General features: G+C 39.9%; 3 protein-coding genes across 4 annotated transcripts; 2 read left to right on the top strand and 1 right to left on the bottom strand.

Annotated features, from left to right (window-relative positions):
- Window positions 1-13: 13 nt before the first annotated feature.
- LOC125659569 (zinc finger protein 271-like) lies at window positions 14-4,201 on the top strand. Its single transcript, XM_048891279.2, has 2 exons — window positions 14-432; window positions 1,575-4,201. Exon 2 carries the CDS (start codon window positions 1,586-1,588, stop codon window positions 3,953-3,955), a length of 2,370 nt encoding a protein of 789 aa, XP_048747236.2. The 5' UTR covers window positions 14-432; window positions 1,575-1,585; the 3' UTR covers window positions 3,956-4,201.
- Window positions 4,202-8,199: 3,998 nt separating this feature from the next.
- On the top strand, window positions 8,200-11,995 carry LOC125659573 (uncharacterized). The gene is made up of 6 exons (XM_048891288.2): window positions 8,200-8,443; window positions 8,776-8,960; window positions 9,052-9,160; window positions 9,818-9,882; window positions 10,020-10,094; window positions 10,844-11,995. Exons 2-6 carry the CDS (start codon window positions 8,819-8,821, stop codon window positions 11,152-11,154), a joined length of 702 nt encoding a protein of 233 aa, XP_048747245.2. The 5' UTR covers window positions 8,200-8,443; window positions 8,776-8,818; the 3' UTR covers window positions 11,155-11,995.
- LOC125659574 (uncharacterized) lies at window positions 11,681-19,991 on the bottom strand. 2 transcript variants are annotated; one of them, XM_048891291.2, is made up of 7 exons: window positions 19,545-19,991; window positions 17,255-17,438; window positions 14,203-14,230; window positions 13,469-13,611; window positions 12,990-13,135; window positions 12,126-12,204; window positions 11,681-11,892 (listed from the first exon to the last, which is right to left on the bottom strand). In XM_048891291.2, exons 2-7 carry the CDS (start codon window positions 17,436-17,438, stop codon window positions 11,786-11,788), a joined length of 687 nt encoding a protein of 228 aa, XP_048747248.2. In that variant the 5' UTR covers window positions 19,545-19,991; the 3' UTR covers window positions 11,681-11,785. The 2 variants fall into 2 exon arrangements, with proteins under 2 accessions (XP_048747248.2, XP_048747246.2); XM_048891289.2 differs by having other exon boundaries at window positions 13,469-13,614; window positions 19,545-19,681.
- Between the last annotated feature and the right edge of the window lie 1,589 nt (window positions 19,992-21,580).

The raw sequence follows: 21,580 nt of genomic DNA, 5'->3' as shown, positions 1-21,580 counted from the left end.
TAAGTATAGACGGAAGCCAAACCTCCACAACACCGGCTAAATTTCCGTTTGACCAAAGATCAATCCTTGTAACGCGTCGCTGAAACCTAGCTTAAAGCTAACGTTCTCCATGTCCGCCTATTGTTCAGATTTCTGTGTTTGTCTCCTCTCTGGTGTGACTAAGACGGTTTTAAGGTAAGCCCTGATCAATTGGGCTGTAAGGTGATTAGCCACTATATCCACGCTGAGAAAAGGGACAGGTAGACTTCTCAAACCAACAGACGATAAGAAACCGCGTGCCACGTCGAGCCAATCAACAGCTGACAAAGAAGCAACACGATTTGATTGTCTGCCAAGCCTAAACTTGTACACTGGAGGTGGTTAACAGAGCAACGTTTGACGAGACGACAGCACAGGCCAAACTTCACAAACAGCTCCATCATCGGACACCAGGTTAGTTGTTGGGAAATTATTTCCAGTGAAGCTCTGTTTTAAGAAACTAAATTTAATCATTTGGTCTATATTTTGATGACTGTATACTCTAAGCAAGGTAAAGAGTTTAAACGCGTATACCTGTAGACTCTCAATACATGTAAACAGAAAACCACGTCAGGCGGAACGCTTGACAAGAATATGTACTTGGTCTACGAGCCATAAATCATCCGCGCAGGCTTCTAGGTCTGTCGTACAAACTACAGCAATTAGTTAGAAATCACGCCGTGTAAAAGTATGGCCCATTATGAAATTGTATAGTTTGGCCAAGTTTTGAATATTTAAGCGCGTGTAAACGTGCTTTTTACATATACTATAACATTGCTTTCTAGTGGAGGAGTGGTAGAATTCTTATGTGCATGAGGAATGTCGACCTGTGTACTGTGTATGATTATGAGCAGACGTTTAGAGTGCTTTAGTGCGCTGTGACCTCCGATAAGTGTATAAGCTGCTTATAAACGATTTCTGCTTCGTTGGAGTCGCTGGTAAATAAAAATGTGTCATCTGGTCTTTGGGCTAGATAAGCCCTCAGGTGGGATTATTAGACTTGTTCACCTGTCACTAGCAACCGACTTCCAGAAAAAATGAGAAAACACAAAAAATATGAAGGACAACTGTCAATGTATGTTTATATAGAGATCTGTCACAGATGTGCTGTAATCTGCGTAATTTAGCTGTTCACAGCTCTGCAGCGTCGCTGTCTGCATGAAATTACGTTTACACGTTTAAAATGACCTTGCTTTATCTGATATTAATTTAAATTTGAGTCTGTTAGGTCCTATAATTTTATATTTCAATAGAGTGCATATACAGAGAAAAAGTCGCTATCTCGTCGTCCGCGTCTTATCTGGCTGAACCCATCCGCGGGTCGGTGGCAACAAAAGCGATTTTGAGTTGTCAATTGAAAGCAATGAACTTAAATCATGGAACTATGATACGTATGTACATATACTAAAACCCACTGTCACTTTCCGACGGATGCAAGTGTACTCGTGACAACAAATTTATAAAATATCAAGGGACGGGGGTCAATAATGTACATGTATTGTCAAGAAAAAATGTATTCTAGTCTTGTATTTAAACTTTAAATACTATCTTTACAGAAATATCGCTGATGGACACGGAGTCACAGATAAAAGTTGAGCCATTAAGTCCGGAAGCGTTCCAATCAAACGGAGAAAAATGTTTATCTGTGTCGCCAGAGGGCGACACCAGACCTCACGGCTTCACAGACAGCACAAACTCTCTAACGTATCAAAATGTGTCCATGCCGGTATTTCCCAGCATGCCGTATGCTTCGTCATACTCGTATATGAGCAAAGCCCCGGAACAGCCCAAACGGGACAACCAGTATGAAAACCATGGCGCCATTGAAATGAATTCCAACGCCGCTTTTCCGCACAAACCAGCAATAGTGGGGAAGAAATCGCACCTCCCTAAGCGCTATAAGTGTGCTATGTGTGCCTACCGGACCCGCTACAAATCAGACCTAAACAGACACGTACGCAAACATGCAATTGCTACATTTAGTTGCGATATTTGTAATATGCCATTCAAAACGATTGGAAATGTAGAATTTCACAAACGAAAAGAGCATGTGCTATTAGTGGAAGAGCAGCCACCCAAAGAAATATTAAAACATGCTTGTAAAATGTGCACGTATGCAACCATGTATAGCTCGGATCTAACACGCCACGTCCGCAAACATTACATTGCTAAATTTCACTGCACATTGTGCAACAAGCCCTTCATGACGTCGGGGAGTTTAGTGCATCACAAAAGATCCGCACACGGTGTCCAAGACGTGGAAGTGGTGATGGGGCTGGAAGGAGTCGAGTCTGTGAAACAGACAGGTGGAGAAATCCACAGCGATCCCGAAATGAATGATGAAAAACAATCGGACATAAACGGAAACATGAACAGCTCGGAGCGTGAAGATTCCTTGGGAGAACAACAACGTATTGGATCCGGAGAGAAGAGTTTTCATATCGAGAATAATAAATGTGAAGAAGATGGCGATTCTGAGCCACAAGGAGGCTACAATTACGAAGACCCCGACCTAGAGACGACCGAAATGATGGCAATGGATAGCGACAGCGTTATGAGCAAATCAGACGAACAGACTAAACTGAACATCGAAGAAAACAAACATATATGTCCATACTGCGAAAAATCTTTTGGAAGGAAACTTGTTCTAGACCACCATCTGAAAAATGTTCACAAGATATACGGACGAAATGAGGAGGTAGGGGATTATGTTGAGTACCCAGACGATTACGATTTGGCCCTCGATATGTCCATTCAAGAGCTGGAGAACTCAACATCTGCCGATCAGACCTCGAAAACCATCAACGCCAGTAACGGTAACTTCCGCCACAAATGCCCATTCTGTGCGTATGCGACAAATTACAAAAGCACGTACGACCGTCACGTGAGGAAGCACGAGCTCGCTTGTCACATCTGCAATGTGTGTAGGATGCCATTTATCACGTTCGGTCATTTACAGCGCCACATTCGAGATAACCACCCAGACCATAACCAACAGATATCAGAAAAAGAAATAACGGTCGAAAAGCATAAATGTGCCTACTGCAGTTTTGAGGCAGAGAATCTGAATCAACTGCGAAAGCACAGCGACACGATTCACAATAGACAGATAATGCAGGAGATTCAAAGACCAAATAACGGCGGGTTCAAGGTCACGTCTCTCGTGAAGGCTGTAGACGAAAAAGACGATAAAAGTATGGGCGTACCCGAGCATCTGTCTGCTTGTTCCCATCATGACAAACACCCAACTCCCATGGAAGATGGCGTGTTGACGCAAGCTCCAAATACGGGAAGGTTTGCCAAACTGGTATCGGACTTCGATGATTTCGCTCAGAGACCATATGCTTGCTCTCTGTGCTTTTACAGGACAGCCGACATATCAGAACTAGTAAAACATGCAGAGAACCACTTGACCGGATGTAATGTAACACCTGTACCCGAGACCGCGCGGTTTACCATGGAAACTCTAAACAAATCATGTGCTGCATTAGGCATGACGGCAGGTATTTCCACATCAACTCACAACAGTAAAAACCTCGATACATCACAAGAGCAAATGTTCGAATCTGTAAGGATAAAAAGCGAGCCTTTTGGAGTTCAGATCAAAAAACGACCTCAGGGAACAGTTGGACAAACTATGTCACGTGCACAGCAAAGAAAACAGTTCTCGTTCTTGAAGCACAAAGAGTCCGGGTCTGTCGATCGCCTCATTCCGACATTTTCTGTCCACTATCGAAAAGACAAAACCAACATTACTCGCCCTTACCTGTGTTTACTGTGCAGAAAACGCTTCAGGCACCTGACGATCCTAAAGCAACATTTCATGCAAATGCACAACGAGGCAGTACCCACCAACAAGACATTTGAATGCAAACAATGTTCGCGACAATTTAATACTCCTATGGCGCTGCAGGAGCATTACGAGCAGAAGCACTGATCGCCTTTATAATTATCCTCTGGTCTGTTTGATTAGTCTTGGTGCTATACAGAATACGGTTGATTACATTCCATTTCATATGATAATTTTATCCATTGTTTTATTCTATATATATTTTTTTTTTTATCACAGAACAATTTATATCTACTTACAGTGATTGCTTTACATTCATGAAAATTCGATTGGATGTATGGTTTTTTTTTATATATATACTGAAGAAATAAATTCTCCTATTATTTCAATGTTCCCCCCTCTGTAGTTGTTTTAAAGGTAGTCGGCACAGCTCCATCAATCTGACTAGCGTGATTCCCGAGGCATGCGTTTGGAAGGCCTCGGAAACCAGGTTACTCCATCAAATGCGGATTTTTTTTGACAAGATTGGTTTAAGGACGTACTCTACATCGTCATAATGGCAGACTTCCTTTTAAAACATGGATGAAAATATAGATATCAGCAATATTTCTCATTCATTTCTAATTTTATTGCCTAAATGAGTAGGTTGGCGCGTCGACTGTTGAACTGTAGATCGGGGGTTCAAGTCGAGCATGGGTTTTTCAATTTTTTTTCTTCAGTTTACTTTCTACTAAAACAGCATTTTTTGACTAAAGAAAGTAAATAAAGTTCTCAATTTCAAAATATTGTTGGACATATCCTCCTCTTTTCATCCATATTAAATTTCTCTGGTATAGCATACATCCTTAATAGTTGAGTGCGATATTTCGGCATAAACTTCATCAGTGAAGGTATGAACCGTATTTGCAGTGTCTATCACAATGAGCGTAATTCGTAGAGACTATTCTTTCAAGGCGTTGTAATACACGCTGTTTTATGACGTAAACCCCACAAATTACCCATGATTCCTAAGGCTTACCCATGATTCCTAAGGCTTACTCGAGTCGTTTTACCATTGAACAGATATGAGACAACCGATAAGCCAATTGTGGGTCTCATTCGTACTCCACCAGGGCTGGTTGTGTTTAATTTTGCACCATTACATTGAATTTCAGAGTGCGGGAATGTTGCATGATATTTTAACAAATTGTATCTATTAAATGTAAGTGGAGTGTAGAAGATTCGAAAAGATCTTCAGGTATCCGCCTCTGAAATCTTTGGATTTTAACTGTACTTTAGCCTAGCGGGTCATACGTTGCATTAGACAAAATGTATACTACGTGCGCTCTTCCGAATAATCTACCGTTAAAATAAGAAATTCCCCACCATGGACTTAATTAGCAGACTTAAGTTACTTTGAACCCCGGGAGCTAAAACTAGAATTGAGCGCCTCCACAAGGCGGGACATATCCCCTTGTATTGAGTGTCTACAAGCTTCTTGCTATGAAGTACCGTATCGACGTTTAACGTCTTGACCCCCACAATCAACAGGCCTCTTCCTATCTAGATAACAAAGCTACAGGTGAAGTATCAAATCAATCAAGCAACACATGGTCTGTAGTGTCTGCAAGTGCAGTGTTTTACCCACACATAGGCGGTCCCGTCACCAGGGTTACGACTATATCTCCTCTCATAATGCATTGCGAGGGGATAATAAGCATACTGGTATTTTCTGTCAGAAGAACAAACTCTACTGAATCATTTTAGAAAAACTACATCTTGTGTATGAAATTGGACAAACAACACGAGGTTTTGTTTTCTTCATCTGTACTCTTACAATACGGATATGATGCAATGCCAAAGTTCTTGGGGGGGGGGGGGGGGGGGGGGGGGGCTTGTCAACATGACCCCCCACGATAGAAAGCACGCTAAACTGGACGATGTCAATCTTTTTAAAAGTCCATTCCCAACTAACAAAGGAGTATACATTATCCAAACGTGTACAGATATGCTGCACGTGACCCTGACCAATAACAACGGCCTATACCTTACCCATGCTTGTACAGATATGCTGCACGTGACCCTGATAAATGAACAGGTTTATTATAAATTGATTGAGTCGTATACTGGTCATCTAAGGATTATACATCATATGTATTTTCCGAATTAAAAACTCTTGTACTGAAGCGAAATATATGTGACAAGTGATCTCAATCTAGGGATACATGACCGGTGTACAACGGCATTTTAACAGGTTTCCATGCAGTAAAGCAAGTTTTTGAATAATCTGGTACAAGACTTTTCATTCTGTGGAAGTACTCTTGTCGAGAGTAGCCATATTTTAATCTTTGATTGTGTACTAATATTAGCTTTACGTTCTATGATGCTGCTCGGCTTGAAGAAAAATCGGAGGACCTTGTAGATGCCTCTTAGTCCCGGTATCTTACTAATGGTTTGACATAGTTTGATCACGCTGAATGGGAATCTTACATTGTGACCCAAACTTTTATACAAGGTTCAATTGAGGTTATATTTCATAGGTGAAGGCCATTCGGGAAATGTTACAAGATTCATATATTTTGATTGTTAATTATAGCTGATTTTGATTAGATACTGTATACCAATGTTTTCTCTTATATAGTGTTGCAAAAGTTCTTATATTTTCATTATAACCTCTGACGGAAAATTCATGTTCGATTTCACGATTCAAATACTAATACTCCATGTGACCTTCACAACTTACTCCGCGATCAAACAAAAGATCAGGGGCGCGTTTTACAATTAAAGGAACTTACGACTTACGACAAACTTTTCATACTGGAATTTTCCGGTTTATTGTAAGGTCATTCACTCCAAATGCAAAATATTTCTTTAAGTTGTTGAAAATTCAGCCTCAGAAAAGTTTTTGCTTCATTCACTTAAAGTAATAACTGTGTAATACAATTTAAGACTTACGACTTTGCCGTAAGTTGTTTTTTAAAACGGGCCCCAGCTTACTATTTTACACATTACAGAAATACTGATATCTCAGACTGTTATTACAGATCCCCTTACAATAATACTGATATCTTAGACTGTTATTACAGATCCCCTAAGCTTACTATTCTATACATTACAGAAATACTGATATCTCAGACTGTTATTACAGATCCCCTTACAATAATACTGATATCTTAGACTGTTATTACAGATCTCCTACGCTTACTATTTTACACATTACAGAAATACTGCTATCTCAGACTGTTATAACAGATCCCCACAGTACTGCAGGATTAAACAATCGACACTGCTAAATCTACACAGGTAGACTAAATGATTTCTTTATTCATTTCTGTTTTATTTCTGGAATAACTGTTTATCTAGGCGGAGTGGGCACGTATGCTGCTACGGTCAGCTGGCTTTGGTCGCAGGTGACCAGATAGATCTGTTGGTAAAGCACCTGACCAGACATCCAAAGAGTCCGAGCTCGAATCCTAGTCTAATCTGATGAGTTAGTTAGAGGACTGTAATGGACAGAGATTCTGGGTTGCACGTTAACGGGGGGGGGGGGGGGGGGGGGGGACATTGAGGAAGTCAGCCATATTTGACATTTCCAGTACATGCGCAGAAAGCTAAAGTACCTAACCAGAGATAGGGACACAAACATTTGACTGTCCGTTAAATTTTCCCAATTTCTTTTTATACATGCGTATACATTCAGGCGCGGTTCAGGCGCGGATCCAGAAATTTTTTCCGGGGTGGGGGTGGGGGGGGGGGAGTCGAACCTTTTATAATAACAGTCAATTCATTTTTCTTATAAATCGTTATATAATTATTGTAATTTTTTATCTTTGCAAATTCCAGGGGGGGGGGGGGGGGGTCCGGACCCCCCGACCCCCCCCCCCCTTAGATCCGCGCATGACATTGGCAATTGACGATTCTTGTATAAAAGGCGATGACTATGAATGCAGTGTTGAAGAACTGGTATTATCTTTTCAGTAATTCAAATATGAGAAAATAAACTACATTGACCGTAAAGAAAATTTTAAAATTCTCATGATAAACTAAGATTCCTACATGTGAATCCTGTATACAATAACAGGCGCGTAGCCAGAAAGAAAATGAATTGTACGCAAAGTACGTCAATAGGTATGACGACCGTCTTGAGGTCCTGGAAGCTCCTGAATGAAATCAATGTTTGTTTGTTTTTTTGTTTGTTTTTGTTTTTTTTTTTTGTTTTTTTTTCCCTTTTTGTTTTAGTACATAGCTGATAATTTGAAATTGAAAAAGGACGAAATTTGATTGAATGGGCATTATAATGTTGATTAAATTATAAATCAGAACTATATAACGCAAAGTTATTAAAAGGCACAAATATTTTAACGACAGATCTCTCTCTGCGTGTGTGTGTGTGTGTGTGTGTGTGTGTGTGTGTGTGTGTGTGTCTAAAAATGATGTGTACGCAATTGCGTACTTGCGTATAGGCAGCTACGCGCCTGAATGAAAACATCTATCATATATAAGAAAAATATATACGGTGTCTCTTACAAGGTACCGTATTTTCAAGCATTTCCTTGACCCAGACTAATCATGGATACAATGTAAACAATATGGCGAATTCAGGGAGATGTTCGTATGTAGACGATTAATTTCTTTCACATAAAAGAGAAAGTAAAGGTCAGTACACTTGAAATATTCTCCCTCATGAAATATGAAGTAGAGAGTCATAATACGACATTTAAGGACGGTAAAGATTACCACTTTAAATACCCCGAACAATGAAAGCATTGTGTTTCTGGCCAACAAACATGAATACACGAGATATGTTTCATAGGAGATTTAACAGTAAGACAATAAAGCATTAACTTGTAGAGTCAGTGTAACAAATCTTTAAGATGGAATCTTTTGTGTAGCAGCAACTATTACAATTAGGTGATTGTAAAGCAGTAGATACTGGTAAGCAGGCAAAGTGTTGGTGTATGTTGACAAGCACCGTACCTGTGTTACAGTGTCCAGGATCAGGCTTCTGTTCACGTAGGGCGTGGCTCAACAATGGTGCTCTATCAAAACATCAACGTGGGACAGCGAGTGGAGGTCAAGCTGGGTAACCTGGTATTCCGAGGAGTGGTCAAATACAAGGGGTCAGTCATCAATAGGCAGGGAGACTGGGTGGGCGTGGCACTGGAGCGAGCAAGTACGTTACATATCGCCATGCCAAACTTTGTTGTCTTCGGTAACCTAAGACTATCCACTTGATTTGTGTGTTGTTTTTTCCTGATTTGTAGTGGGAGAGAATGATGGCATGATACTAGGTAGAAGATACTTCCAATGTCTTCCAAACCACGGGATATTTGTCAGAGCGAACAGCATCAGATTTATTCCCCTGATTAGATGGTAAGTACAAGTATGGTTTACACAGTGATCAGCACACGGATGTACACGGGGGCGGATCCAGAACAATGTGAGAGGTGGGACTATTGTTCCAAACTGAAGCGGTATGATCAGTGTTGGTCAGTAGGGAGAATAGTTGCCAATTCAGAAAATCTCCCTTTGGAGAGTGCCCGTCCTAATGTTTTGTCAATTTCTAGTTAATTTTCCTTACCCCCTCCCCCCATCACCCGAAGGATTTCTATACATAAACATTTCCATCACAAACTTTCACGCTAATTATAGCTGTACTTACTTTCAGATTGCTAGACGTTGGGAACTGTGATGGGGGCGGGGGGGGGGGGGGTGCATTAATCACATCAAACTTGACAGACAAATAAAATGTCTAAAGATAAATCAAAGTATGATAAAACAAGTCTACAACAAGCCAGGTCCTCTGATAAGTTGTAAATATTACTATGTGTGTTGATGCCTCAGTGGTTATTTTATAAATAACCAGGGCACCGGAAACAAAAGAATTTTCGGATTTACATCTATGAGCAATATCTATACGAGACATCATTAACCGCTATACTTATATGTGTACTGTAGACAAAATTGTGTGTTCCAAACCATGCAGTTCTTAGTTATTATATAATCTTAATGATCCAGTTTTACTTTCAGCTTATACAATAGATACCACAAAGTGTCAGACAGATCGTATGTTGAAGAGCCACTTTTCAGCTCAAGTAAGTAAAAAAAAAAAACCTTTTAGAAATGAATTTTAATTCTCAAGATCAATATAAGTGCCTAATTTTCGAAATAGAAATCTTTTATCTGCAGAGAATAATTGTATAACAATCTTTAACCATTTTAATGGTGACAGCTGTCCCTAAGACGGATCCAGCACTCATCTCTAGTCAGTATCAGGACAGGGTCAGAGACAGCTTCGCCTTTGACGGTAAGTAGCTCCGGGGTGAGGCCAGGGGTGGATCCAGATAATGCGACTTTATATAATTAAACTTTTCCCATCCAGAAATAGGGTTGCAGTAGTCCCAAAGACAAAGTAACTTATATATATATATATATACATGCGCTGGATTATTTACAATGACTGTTTTACCATGCTTACCAAAATAGTGTGTTATATATAGGGCCAAGATGTACCTGTATATGGGAGAGAGCGTTCTAAGTTTTAAGAAATTGTGCCCAATCCCTTTGTAAAATCAGTTGCAATAAAATATGTTCAAACCAACTTTTTTTTTTACAAAAATAAAAAATTCCAATCGACAAGTAGAGGAGGGGGATGTAACACCCACTGAACTATCAGTTCAACTTAAATTAAACAATCTAAGTTAACTATCAGTTCAACTTAAATTAAACAATCTAAGTTAACTATCAGTTCAACTTAAATTAAACAATCTAAGTTAACTATCAGTTCAACTTAAATTAAACAATCTAAGTTAACTATCAGTTCAACTTAAATTAAACAATCTAAGTTAACTATCAGTTCAACTTAAATTAAACAATCTAAGTTAACTATCAGTTCAACTTAAATTAAACAATCTAAGTTAACTATCAGTTCAACTTAAATTACATGTAAACAATCTACGTTAGCTATCAGTTCAACATAAATTAAACAATCTAAGTTTAGTCATTCAGACTATATTTTTTAGGATGGGATATTATATGAATTCATTTTCTATTCAGATTCTCTGTTCAGTGCTAAGCGATTTCCATTACGTCATTCGGTCGGCAACCACATCCCCGCTGCAACGATGAAGCGCGCCAAAACTGCAATGGCGTCGTTTCGTTACTTAACCAGTCCGATCCACAGTGAATACGACATTGAGGAGGAATTCATCAGTACCCCCACTATCCCCAAGACTCATATGCCGTACTCAGCTCTCAGCCGACAAGTGAGACGGGGCTGGGAGGGCACACACTACGTCCGCGAGATGAGCGTGGGAACGGGACGAGACTCCATCAAGTACTCCACGTGGAACGATATCTCACCGTGATCACGTGACCATATAGCAAATGGGCTCTCTAGAGTAGAGACGTATGGCACAGGACGTCGTGTACATGTCAACATATAACGACATGTCATGGTAACAAAAATACACCATATATCTAAAAATAGGAAATGTTTCTTGTGTAGTTACTGTAAATATACCTCATATGTTGGGAAGTACACGGCGCCCTGTACCTATGTAGAGTTAGATAATTCTGTTAGTTCTTCGCAGACTGCTATGATGTATATATACAGATTAAGGATGTTATTTTATACTTATGAGACTATTTATTTGTAGTTACTAATAGTCTAGTCGTTTAACAATGCACATCTGTGATAGTACTGTGTACGTAAGCATCAGGTGGGATGACCTTTTATAAGGAATTTCAGTATTCACATCATCATTGTTTAGTGAAAATGTAACTTCAGTCAGTTTATTTCTAGTTATGAGTGATTTATAGGAGGTGTGATTTTAAATTTAAGAGGTGAAGAAAATTAAACAAAGGGAGATGAATTTAGAAGAAAACAAATGATCACATGCTGTATGTTTTATTCTGTTTCTCACGTGTGATTCTACATAATTCCTAAATAGAAATAATTAATTCCAGAAATTTTGATGTATAGTAGTGTACTAGTGTTTAGTGCGACATAGCGTCTTTCATCTCCTCGCGTGCAAAAAGGACGGCGGATCCAAGATTTTTCAAGCCAGAGCTGAGGGCCTGGACAATTCTCTGGTTAAGTAGCTCTGTAATCAGTAAAAAGCGTGTTAATTTCATTGTTAGGCATATTAAAAAATGTGTTGTATTTTCACATATCTGTCTGAAGAGCCATTAAAGGCAGTAAATGATTCTTGGATTTTTCTTCTTCATTGAAATATATATACATGTATATATATCTGTGTGTGTGTGTTTGATATATTTTTATATTATATGTTTGATGTTTGATATATATATATATATATATATATTTAATATATACCTTCATGCACCGGGGAGTGTACCATATTTCGTAAGCTGTCATTGATATCGTTGACAGCACTTCCAAGTGACGTCACTATCTGTATGGAGAAACGATACTAATTTAGAATTTTTTATTAATCAAATAAATCACATAAGTACATATAATACATAGTGGGTGTGTTCAGAGTAAACCCAATGGTACCATCACCGATTTGCCAATGGTAAATATTTAAGTCATTGGTACCATTAGATCCTTGTGTACTCTGAACGAGTTTGGGTTACAGATGGTGAGAAATCCAACAATGGTACCATTGATATACCACTAGCTGATCAATTAGTACGAAATGTCAAAGATGTACGCTCATGTCACCTTTTTGAATAATTTTGCACCAAGAAGATGCGTTTAGAAATATATTTTTAAGTCATATTAATTACTTTCTCCTGCAGATTATTTTCTCCATCTTCGATAGCCAAGAGTTTTCGGTCAATAAATGCGAAGCGGGGTGGACCAAAAACCCTTTGGCTAACGAAGATGTATTTTCTCTTGTAAAACATCATGAGTATCTAGGTTGTCTGCAGAAATGTTTACCATTGGTAAATTTTATTGGCAAACATTGGTATACCATTAGTGGCGGGTCTAGACGGGGGTTGCAAACACACTCGCCCTTTGGTTGAACAACGTCTCCATATAAGTGAAAAATTTCCGAGTGGATATACAGTCAATCAATTAGTTGAACATTTTTTTAAAAAGAGGGTTTTTTGTTGCCTTTTTAGAGTTTTCAGCGGAAGTGGGGGTACAAATTTGCCGCCCCCGCCTTTAAATTGTTCTGGATCCGCCGTTGATATAAATGATCTAAAGTTCTGTAAGTTGACGTCTACAAACCTGTTTAATGGCGTTCGTTTTGTGCTGGATGTAAGAGGCTACCTTCTCGTCTGCTTTACTGACCTCCAGATGGTGGACTGTAAGGAACTGGCCAATATCCCGTCTGACCTTCTCAACGTGAAAGTCCTGTTTGGCATGGTGATCCACTTGAATAATAAAAAGAAGAATTATCGACAAGCACGCATTTTTGACAAAATATATTGGTTGAGAATATCTCGATTTCGTACATCGCTTTGCATATTAATTAAACCTTCGATAAATGTTGGAATATCAGCTACGAACTGCAAACCGGATGAACGCGAATTAATTTCTATTCAAAACTGGTGAACAAGTTCTTTGTGAAATTGGAAATCGCAATACAATATGCATTCGCGTGAATTGGGTTTTACCGAGCATCTAAATTACATGTACATACCCCATTGTCAGTATAAAAAGGTACAGCCATTACTGTAACATTATAATAAAATTTCGCAACATGCCTATAAGTTTGAGTATATTTTCTGGAAACTTCAGATCATCTGAGAACACTCGCAATTCGTTGAAGAATTTCTCGGACTCGGACTTGATCTGTGAAATGATGCTGTTAGTAGACTCGAACATCGAATTTGCAGCTTTTGTGATACTGCTGTAAAAAGATAAATATACACGTAAAAGCACATGTTTTCGTTCTGGGGCGGTTTGAGGAGAAAAGGACAATTAAAATTAATTGTGGACATCAGGAAAATCAATACTAGACATTACAATAGAGAAAATACCAGCACGAGTAATTGCCCTTGACAACATTTTTTAAATAAATTTAATTATTTATACAATATACAAACTTTTCAGTATGAAATAGTTTACTAGATTTTTGTTTTGGTACCCAGTGAATGAAATACATATGTAGTTACAAAAGATATATTTCTATCACCCACAAAGGTTAAAAAATTAAAGATTTTGCCAGACCTATGACGTCACGGGAGGATAGAGTTACCTTAATGGTTGATTTGAATTCATGTGTATGTCATTAAGATGAAAACTAGACTCCCGTTGAAATGCGTGATTTTACAGAAGTAACTGACACATCATATTGAAACTATACTCGATCAATTGAAATATCTTGTTAAATGAATTTCATGCATTAAACTTGTACGAAATCAAACGAAGCTTATATACGTACATGTTTATATATAATCAACATACCAAGAAAGAAACAAGAGAAAAATGATAATACCTCTGCCTCCTCTCAATTTTTTTCAAATCTGTAAAAAAAACCAACATGGTTTCTTGTAGTTCTCAATAAAAAGAACAGACAAGTAATTTTAAAAGGTGATTGAATTAGCACGGGTGATGATGAGACGGAAGTGATGATTTACGATTAAATTAGCACGGTTGATGGTGAGACGGAAGTGATGATTTACCATTAAATTAGCACGGGTGATGGTGAGACGGAAGTGATGATTTACCATTAAATTAGCACGGGTGATGGTGAGACGGAAGTGATGATTTACGACTAAATTAGCACGGGTGGTGGTGAGACGGAAGTGATGATTTACGATTAAATTAGCACGAGTGATGGTGAGACGGAAGTGATGATTTACGATTAAATTAGCACGGGTGATGGTGAGACGGAAGTGATGATTTACGATTAAATTAGCACGGGTGATGGTGAGACGGAAGTGATGATTTACAATTAAATTAGCACGGGTGATGGTGAGACGGAAGTGATGGTTTACGATTAAATTTGTACGGGTGATGGTGAGACGGAAGTGATGATTTACCATTAAATTAGCACGGGTGATGGTGAGACAGAAGTGATGATTTAAGATTAAATTAGCACGGGTGATGGTGAGACGGAAGTGATGATTTACCATTAAATTAGCACGGGTGATGGTGAGACGGAATTGGTGATTTACGATTAAATTAGCACGAGTGATGGTGAGACGGAAGTGATGATTTACCATTAAATTAGCACGGGTGATGGTGAGACGGAAGTGATGATTTACGATTAAATTAGCACGGGTGATGGTGAGACGGAAGTGATGATTTACGATTATTTTAGCACGGGTAATGGTGAGACGGAAGTGATGAACTACGATTAAATTAGCACGGATGATGGTGAGACGGAAGTGATGCGGTAAATCAGTAAGGGTAGGATTTGGATGGAAGTAAGCGATCAATCATTGGCGATGAAGTTAAATCAGTATCTATAGACGGAAGTAATACATTAATGAGCAAGGAATTGTGGGATCTAGACGGAAGTTAGCGATCCATGAGAAAGACTTTGAGGGCATCGTCGGAAACCCACGGTTGGGCGCACAAAGTGACAGACCGTGGGTTTCTGACGATGCTTTGAGGGATTTAGACGGGAATTTAAAGTGGCCTAGACGGATGTGGTGTGAAATCTGTGAAGTAGGTGGGATCAGCATCCACAAGGGCCAGTGGTAAACTTCCGCCAGAGTTCGTTTGCACACAGAGAACTAAGGGTACATATATAAGTGGGATCTAGACGGAAGTAAGGGGATTAAATGGGCATGTTGAGGGTCTAAACGGAAGTGAGGCGATATAATCGAAGTGAGACATGCAAATCCGAAGTAAACATGAGCAGTAAAAGTGGACAGATTTCAGATGGAAATAATGATATAAAGTTAGTAATAAGAGGTTAATAGTGGATGGGATTTAGTAGGGTGTAAGTGGATGGGATTTAGTAGGGTGTAAGTGGATGAGATTTAGTAGTGTATAAGTGTATGAGATTAGTAGGGTGTAAGTGGATGGAATTTAGTAGGATGTAAGTGGATGAGATTAGTAGGGTGTAAGTGGATGAGATTTAGTAAGGTGTAATTGGATGAGATTTAGTTGAGTGTATGTGGATGAGATTTAGTAGGGTGTAAGTGAATGGGATTTAGTAGGGTGTAAGTGGATGGAAATTAGTAGGGTGTAAGTGGATGAGATTTAGTAGGGTGTAAGTGGATGAGATTTAGTAGGGTGTAAGTGGATGCAATTTAGTAGGGTGTAAGTGGATGAGATTTAGTAGTGTATAAGTGGATGAGATTTAGTAGGGTGTAAGTGGATGAGATTTAGTAGTGTATAAGTGGATGAGATTAGTAGGGTGTAAGTGGATGAGATTTAGTAGGGTGTAATTGGATGAGATTTAGTTGAGTGTATGTGGATGAGATTTAGTTGAATGTATGTGGATGAGATTTAGTGGGGTGTAAGTGGATGTGATTTAGTTGAGTGTATGTAAATGAGATCTAGTTGAGTGTATGTGGATGAGATTTAGTTGAATGTATGTGGATGAAATTTAGTGGGGTGTAAGTGGATGGGATTTAGTAGTGTATAAGTGGATGAGATTAGTAGGGTGTAAGTGGATGAGATCTAGTAGGGTGTAAGTGGATGAGATTTAGTTGAGTGTAAGTGGATGGGATTTAGTAGGGTGTAAGTGGATGAGATTTAGTTGAATGTATGTGGGTGAGATTTAGTGTGGTGTAAGTGGACGGGATTTAGTTGAGTGTATGTGAATGAGATTTAGTTGAGTGTATGTGGATGAGATTTAGTTGAATGTATGTGGATGAAATTTAGTGGGGTGTAAGTGGATGGGATTTAGTAGGGTGTAATTGGATGAGATTTAGTTGACTGTATGTGTATGAGATTTAGTGGGGTGTAAGTGGATGAGATTAGTATGGTGTAAGTGGATGATATTAGTATGGTGTAAGTGGATGAGATTAGTATGGTGTAACTGGATGAGATTTGGTACGGTGTAAGTGAGTAGTATTCAGTACATGATGTTATATAATTGGTGCTATGAAATCCCTTTACATAGATGAGATCTATATGTAAGTGATTATCAGATCATTATGATGGATGGGACCAAGACAGTGTAACTGACTATTAAAGCATTAGGAAGATGCGATCTAGACGAAAATGAGACGATACATCATTTAGATTCAGCGGGGTCTAGACGGAAATGAGACGACCAAATCATTCAGAATATATTCAGTGGGCGGAGTCTGGACGGAAATTAGACGACCAAATCATTTAGAATATATTCAATGGGCGGAGTCTGGACGGAAATGAGACAACCAAATAATCCAGAACAGATTCAGTGGGCGGAGTCTAGACGAAAATGTTTAAAACAGATTCATCATGATGACTGGGCGGTATTGAGACGGACGTGAGGTGAATCAATCAGTAAGTGGGAAATGAGATTATCAGGAGAAATCAACATTGTTCAAAGTGAAGCGATCAAAAGAACGGATAGATTATATGTGCGATACAGAGGGACTCACAATCGAAGGCTTGGTTAATGGCAGCTGGGAGGTGGTCCCCTGTATTTTGTATCAGTTGATTGACACTATCCAAGCCCGACTCCAAGGCATCATTAAATTCGTCCACCAAGCCGCTGAGATCCGCCGTCGGAGACAGACATTGACACTGCAGGATGGCCAAACTCAACACGGTTACCAACAGCATCTACGGTAGACCATCATCTGTTATTTCATCACCGTCGCAATTAAGATTCTTCTCATTCAACTGAACGAAATTGTTGTTAATTTCCACATACATATTTAGATTGTACCAGATAATATTCAATTATAAGAAATAAATTTCATTTTTGAAACATACATGAAGGTATGAAATGCACGTTACATAGATGTAGTGCGTCATGGAAAGTATGCCGGCGGGAAGCGTTGCTGTTCAAACTCTCGTGTATTTTCAAATTCTTATATTTACATTCTATTTTCATTTCTGTCTGAGAATTCCCGTCCGTTAAAGTAGTCGTACTATATCTATCAGGATTCCTACCCACATCATTCACAGGGAAGTAATGGTAAAGATATCGAAGACAAAAACATTAGAAATGTAAATATCACAATTTATAATTGTCAATACATGTAATCCATGCCTGAAAACAAAACATTTCTGCACCTCTAGCTACATTGGCCTATCATATCCTTGAATATCTATTACTTTCATCAACTGGTCACGGATCTAACGGTGTCGGACAGTTTTAGGCGTGAGAAAAAAGCGGGAGAAGATTGATTGATTGATGTTTTCCGCCACACTCAACAATTTTTCAGTTTTTATTGGTGGAAGAGAACCCAGATACAATGTACCTGAGAAGAGACCACCGATCTTTCGCAAGTAAACTGGGAAACTTTCTCACTTACCGGCGCGATCGGGATTCGAACCCGCGCCGACAGAGGTTTGAGAGCGATGCTCTAACCACTCGGCCACGGAGGCCCGCGGAAGAAGAAGAACCGAGCAAAAATTATAAGTCTCCAAACTTCGTTTGGAATACTTTAAAATTAATTATATATAATGGAAAAAAGAAACGCAAGTCTATTTTCGATAGTCATTATTTTCATGATTCATTTGTTTGGGTTTCTCAGTTATTCCATCATTACTGAACACATTTTGAAGATATTTGTTGTCCTATCACAGACAGCGTTTGCGTGGATAGCGTTATTTAAAACAAGGGCACCCTACGCCGTTTCTCGATCCAAATCCAAATCCGTGGCCGAGTGGTTAGAGCATCACGCTCAAAATCACACGTCCTCTCACCTCTGTCGGCGCGGGTTCGAATCTTGCTCGCGCCGGTAAGTGAGAAAGTTTCCCAGTTTATTTTCGGAAGGTCGGTGGTCTCTTCCCAGGTACATTGTATCTGGGTTTTCTATTCCATCCAATATGAACTGGGCGCCACCAGATAACTGAAAAATTGTTGAGTGTGGGGGGAAAACATCAAATCAACCAATCGATCCAAATCAGTAGCCTGTATGCCCACCCCTGGCTTCAGTCGCTGCTCTTACTCTCCATAACATCGACCCCATCAAGGTGTGTATTGTCCTTTGAGGGATATTTTCCCACTCCTCAATAAGGGCCTATGTGAGTTGAGCGATGTTATATGGGACGTTGACGCGCTTCCTAACCCTCCTGTCCAGCTCGTCCCACAAATGCTCGATTAATGACAATCTGGACTGTATGGTGGCCATTGAAGAACTGGGACGTTGTTTTGAGCTAGAGAGTCACGACAAACCCTGGCAACATGGGGCCTTGTATTGTCCTACTGCAGTGTAATATTACGGTGATGGGTAAGAGTAAGGGCTGGTGGTCTCACGATCTAATCCCGAGATGTTACTGCTGTAAGACTACCATGGATAACCACGAGAGGTGTTTTCACGCCTTGAGATATTCCTGCCCATACCATATCAGACCCTCCCCGAATCAGTAGCTTTCCGTTACGCAAGCGTCAGAATATCGTTCACCATGACGTATGTCACCAGTGAAGACATACACTGTTATGACGTGTCTGTAACATACCCGTATCTAGGTTAGTAGACTGATGTCATAGAGCTAGTGAGGACATGCACTATTATGACGTGTCTGTAACATACCCGTATCTAGGTTAGTAGACTGATGTCATAGAGCTAGTGAGGACATACACTGTTATGACGTGTCTGTAACATAATATATTTTAATCACGTGATCAAGGTCATGCTTATCCTTAATAAATAGAATATCTGTGTTCTAGAATCACTTAATCTATACATTATCCGAGACAGTTTTCTTCATACTCACATTTAGTGACACGGTGGGAATTATTCCGTGTAGTACACCACTCTTATCTCGTTGTACTTGCACTGCGCGTTATCAGATCGTCTACGTGCGTCTTCTTGGCGAACTGGTCACCATTGTTCACGGCAACAGGAGGCTATGGAACGCGAAATCAAAAGACCGCCAAAAAGTTGTAGCACTTTCTCTCGAATTTCATTTGCAAATGATTATCCTTTTCCAGAGACAATGTTTCAACTCTCGATTAAAAAAAAAAGAGCGCTACATTTATTTGGAGTTCTTTCATTTCGCCTTCCTAAGTCCCCCCTCTCTCTGTCTATAAATATCAGTCTTTTTTTCGAAGTAAAACTCTAAACACTTTGTAGAAATATTTCGACCATGTTACCGGTCTCTTCAGTCGTGTTTATCTCCATCATGACCGAAGTAGACCGGTAACACGGTCGTAATATTTCAAGGAAGTGTTTAGAGTTTACACACACACACACACACACACACACACACACACACACACACACACACATATATATATATATAGGTAAAAAATAAAAAAGATACACGAAGACGTTTAGTAAAGCTTTACCGATCATTGCGAAAAGTAACTAGTATCTATCTATATATATATCTTTATATACTACTCAAAATTTGATAAGGATCATAGATATTTTTATGTTTAAAAAATTAATAACTGCATAACTGGCAATATTGTGTCCAAGTGAAATAAAAAACGTCCTCAACAAACTTGCAAGTGCATTTCCTGCCATGGGAAATGCGTTGCTCATCACAGTTTATGCTTTTGCTACCATTGTACGATTTTCACTCAGGCATCGGTGTCTGATTCTTTCTAAAATTTCAAACTCACTTGAGTGTTTACACTACGTTTATCAACACAATGCCTCCTCAACATGTAAGGTGTCGCCTGACGACAGAACAACTGGGCAGCTGTATTGGAATGCTTGACGCTGGCTATTCACAACGTGACGTTGCAAATGCACTAAACGTCAGCCAGAGCGTTGTAAACAGGGCCAGGAACCGACAGCAAACTTTTGGTATAGCAGCACACCGACATGGGGGTGGTCGTCAGAGGTCGACAACCCAACGCCAAGACCATTTTGTGGTTCTTCAGGCACGACGCCATCCCTTCTGGACAGCAACCAGCCTACGTAACGACCTCCTGAACGCCTCGGGGGTGAATGTGTCCACTCAGACGATACGGAATCGGCTTCACAATGCAGGTCTCAACTCAAGAAGGGCATGTGTTCGAGTCCCTCTGACTGTTCGACACCGGCGGGAGCGATTGGACTGGGCTGAAGATCATGTCACTTGGACACAGAACGATTGGGTTCAAGTTCTGTTCACCGATGAGTCCAGGTACTGTTTGGACTTTACAGACAGGAGGCACCGAGTGTGGCGACGACAACATGAACGTTTCCATGATGCCAACATCAGTGAACATGACCGTTATGGTGGTGGTTCCATCATGGTCTGGGGTGGAATGAGCAGGGATGGAAGAACAGATCTTCATGTCCTGGAGAGAGGAACAATGACGGGGGTGCGGTACCGGGATGAGATCCTCGATGTTTACGTCAGACCTTACGCTGGTGCTGTTGGCCCTGAGTTCATCCTGATGGATGATAACGCCCGTCCTCATCGCGCCAGAGTGGTGGAGCAGTACCTTCAGCAGGAGACAATTGTCCGTATGGACTGGCCAGCGCGCTCGTCGGACTTGAACCCGATTGAGCATGTATGGAACATGCTGCAGGTTGCCCTTTCACGCCGTAGAGCACAACCCACGACTTTGGCAGAGCTCGGAAACGCCCTTGTGGAAGAGTGGAACAACCTTACCATTGGAAACATCCGGGTGCTTATTGACAGCATGGCTCGACGTTGTCAAGCCGTCATTGATGCAAGGGGAGGCCATACCCGGTATTGACACTTCATCGACTAAGTGTAATGATGGACTATCCCCAAAAACTGTGTAATTCTTTCTCTGGTTTGCTGTTAACTTTTTGTAATGAAATGCCTTTTGGTGTTGTTATCAGATT

The sequence above is a fragment of the Ostrea edulis genome, chromosome 9, assembly GCF_947568905.1.
Source record: "Ostrea edulis chromosome 9, xbOstEdul1.1, whole genome shotgun sequence".
Classification (NCBI taxonomy): domain Eukaryota; kingdom Metazoa; phylum Mollusca; class Bivalvia; order Ostreida; family Ostreidae; genus Ostrea; species Ostrea edulis.
The sequence above is the reverse complement of the archived record's forward strand: the minus strand, read 5'-3'. Positions and strand labels throughout refer to the sequence as shown.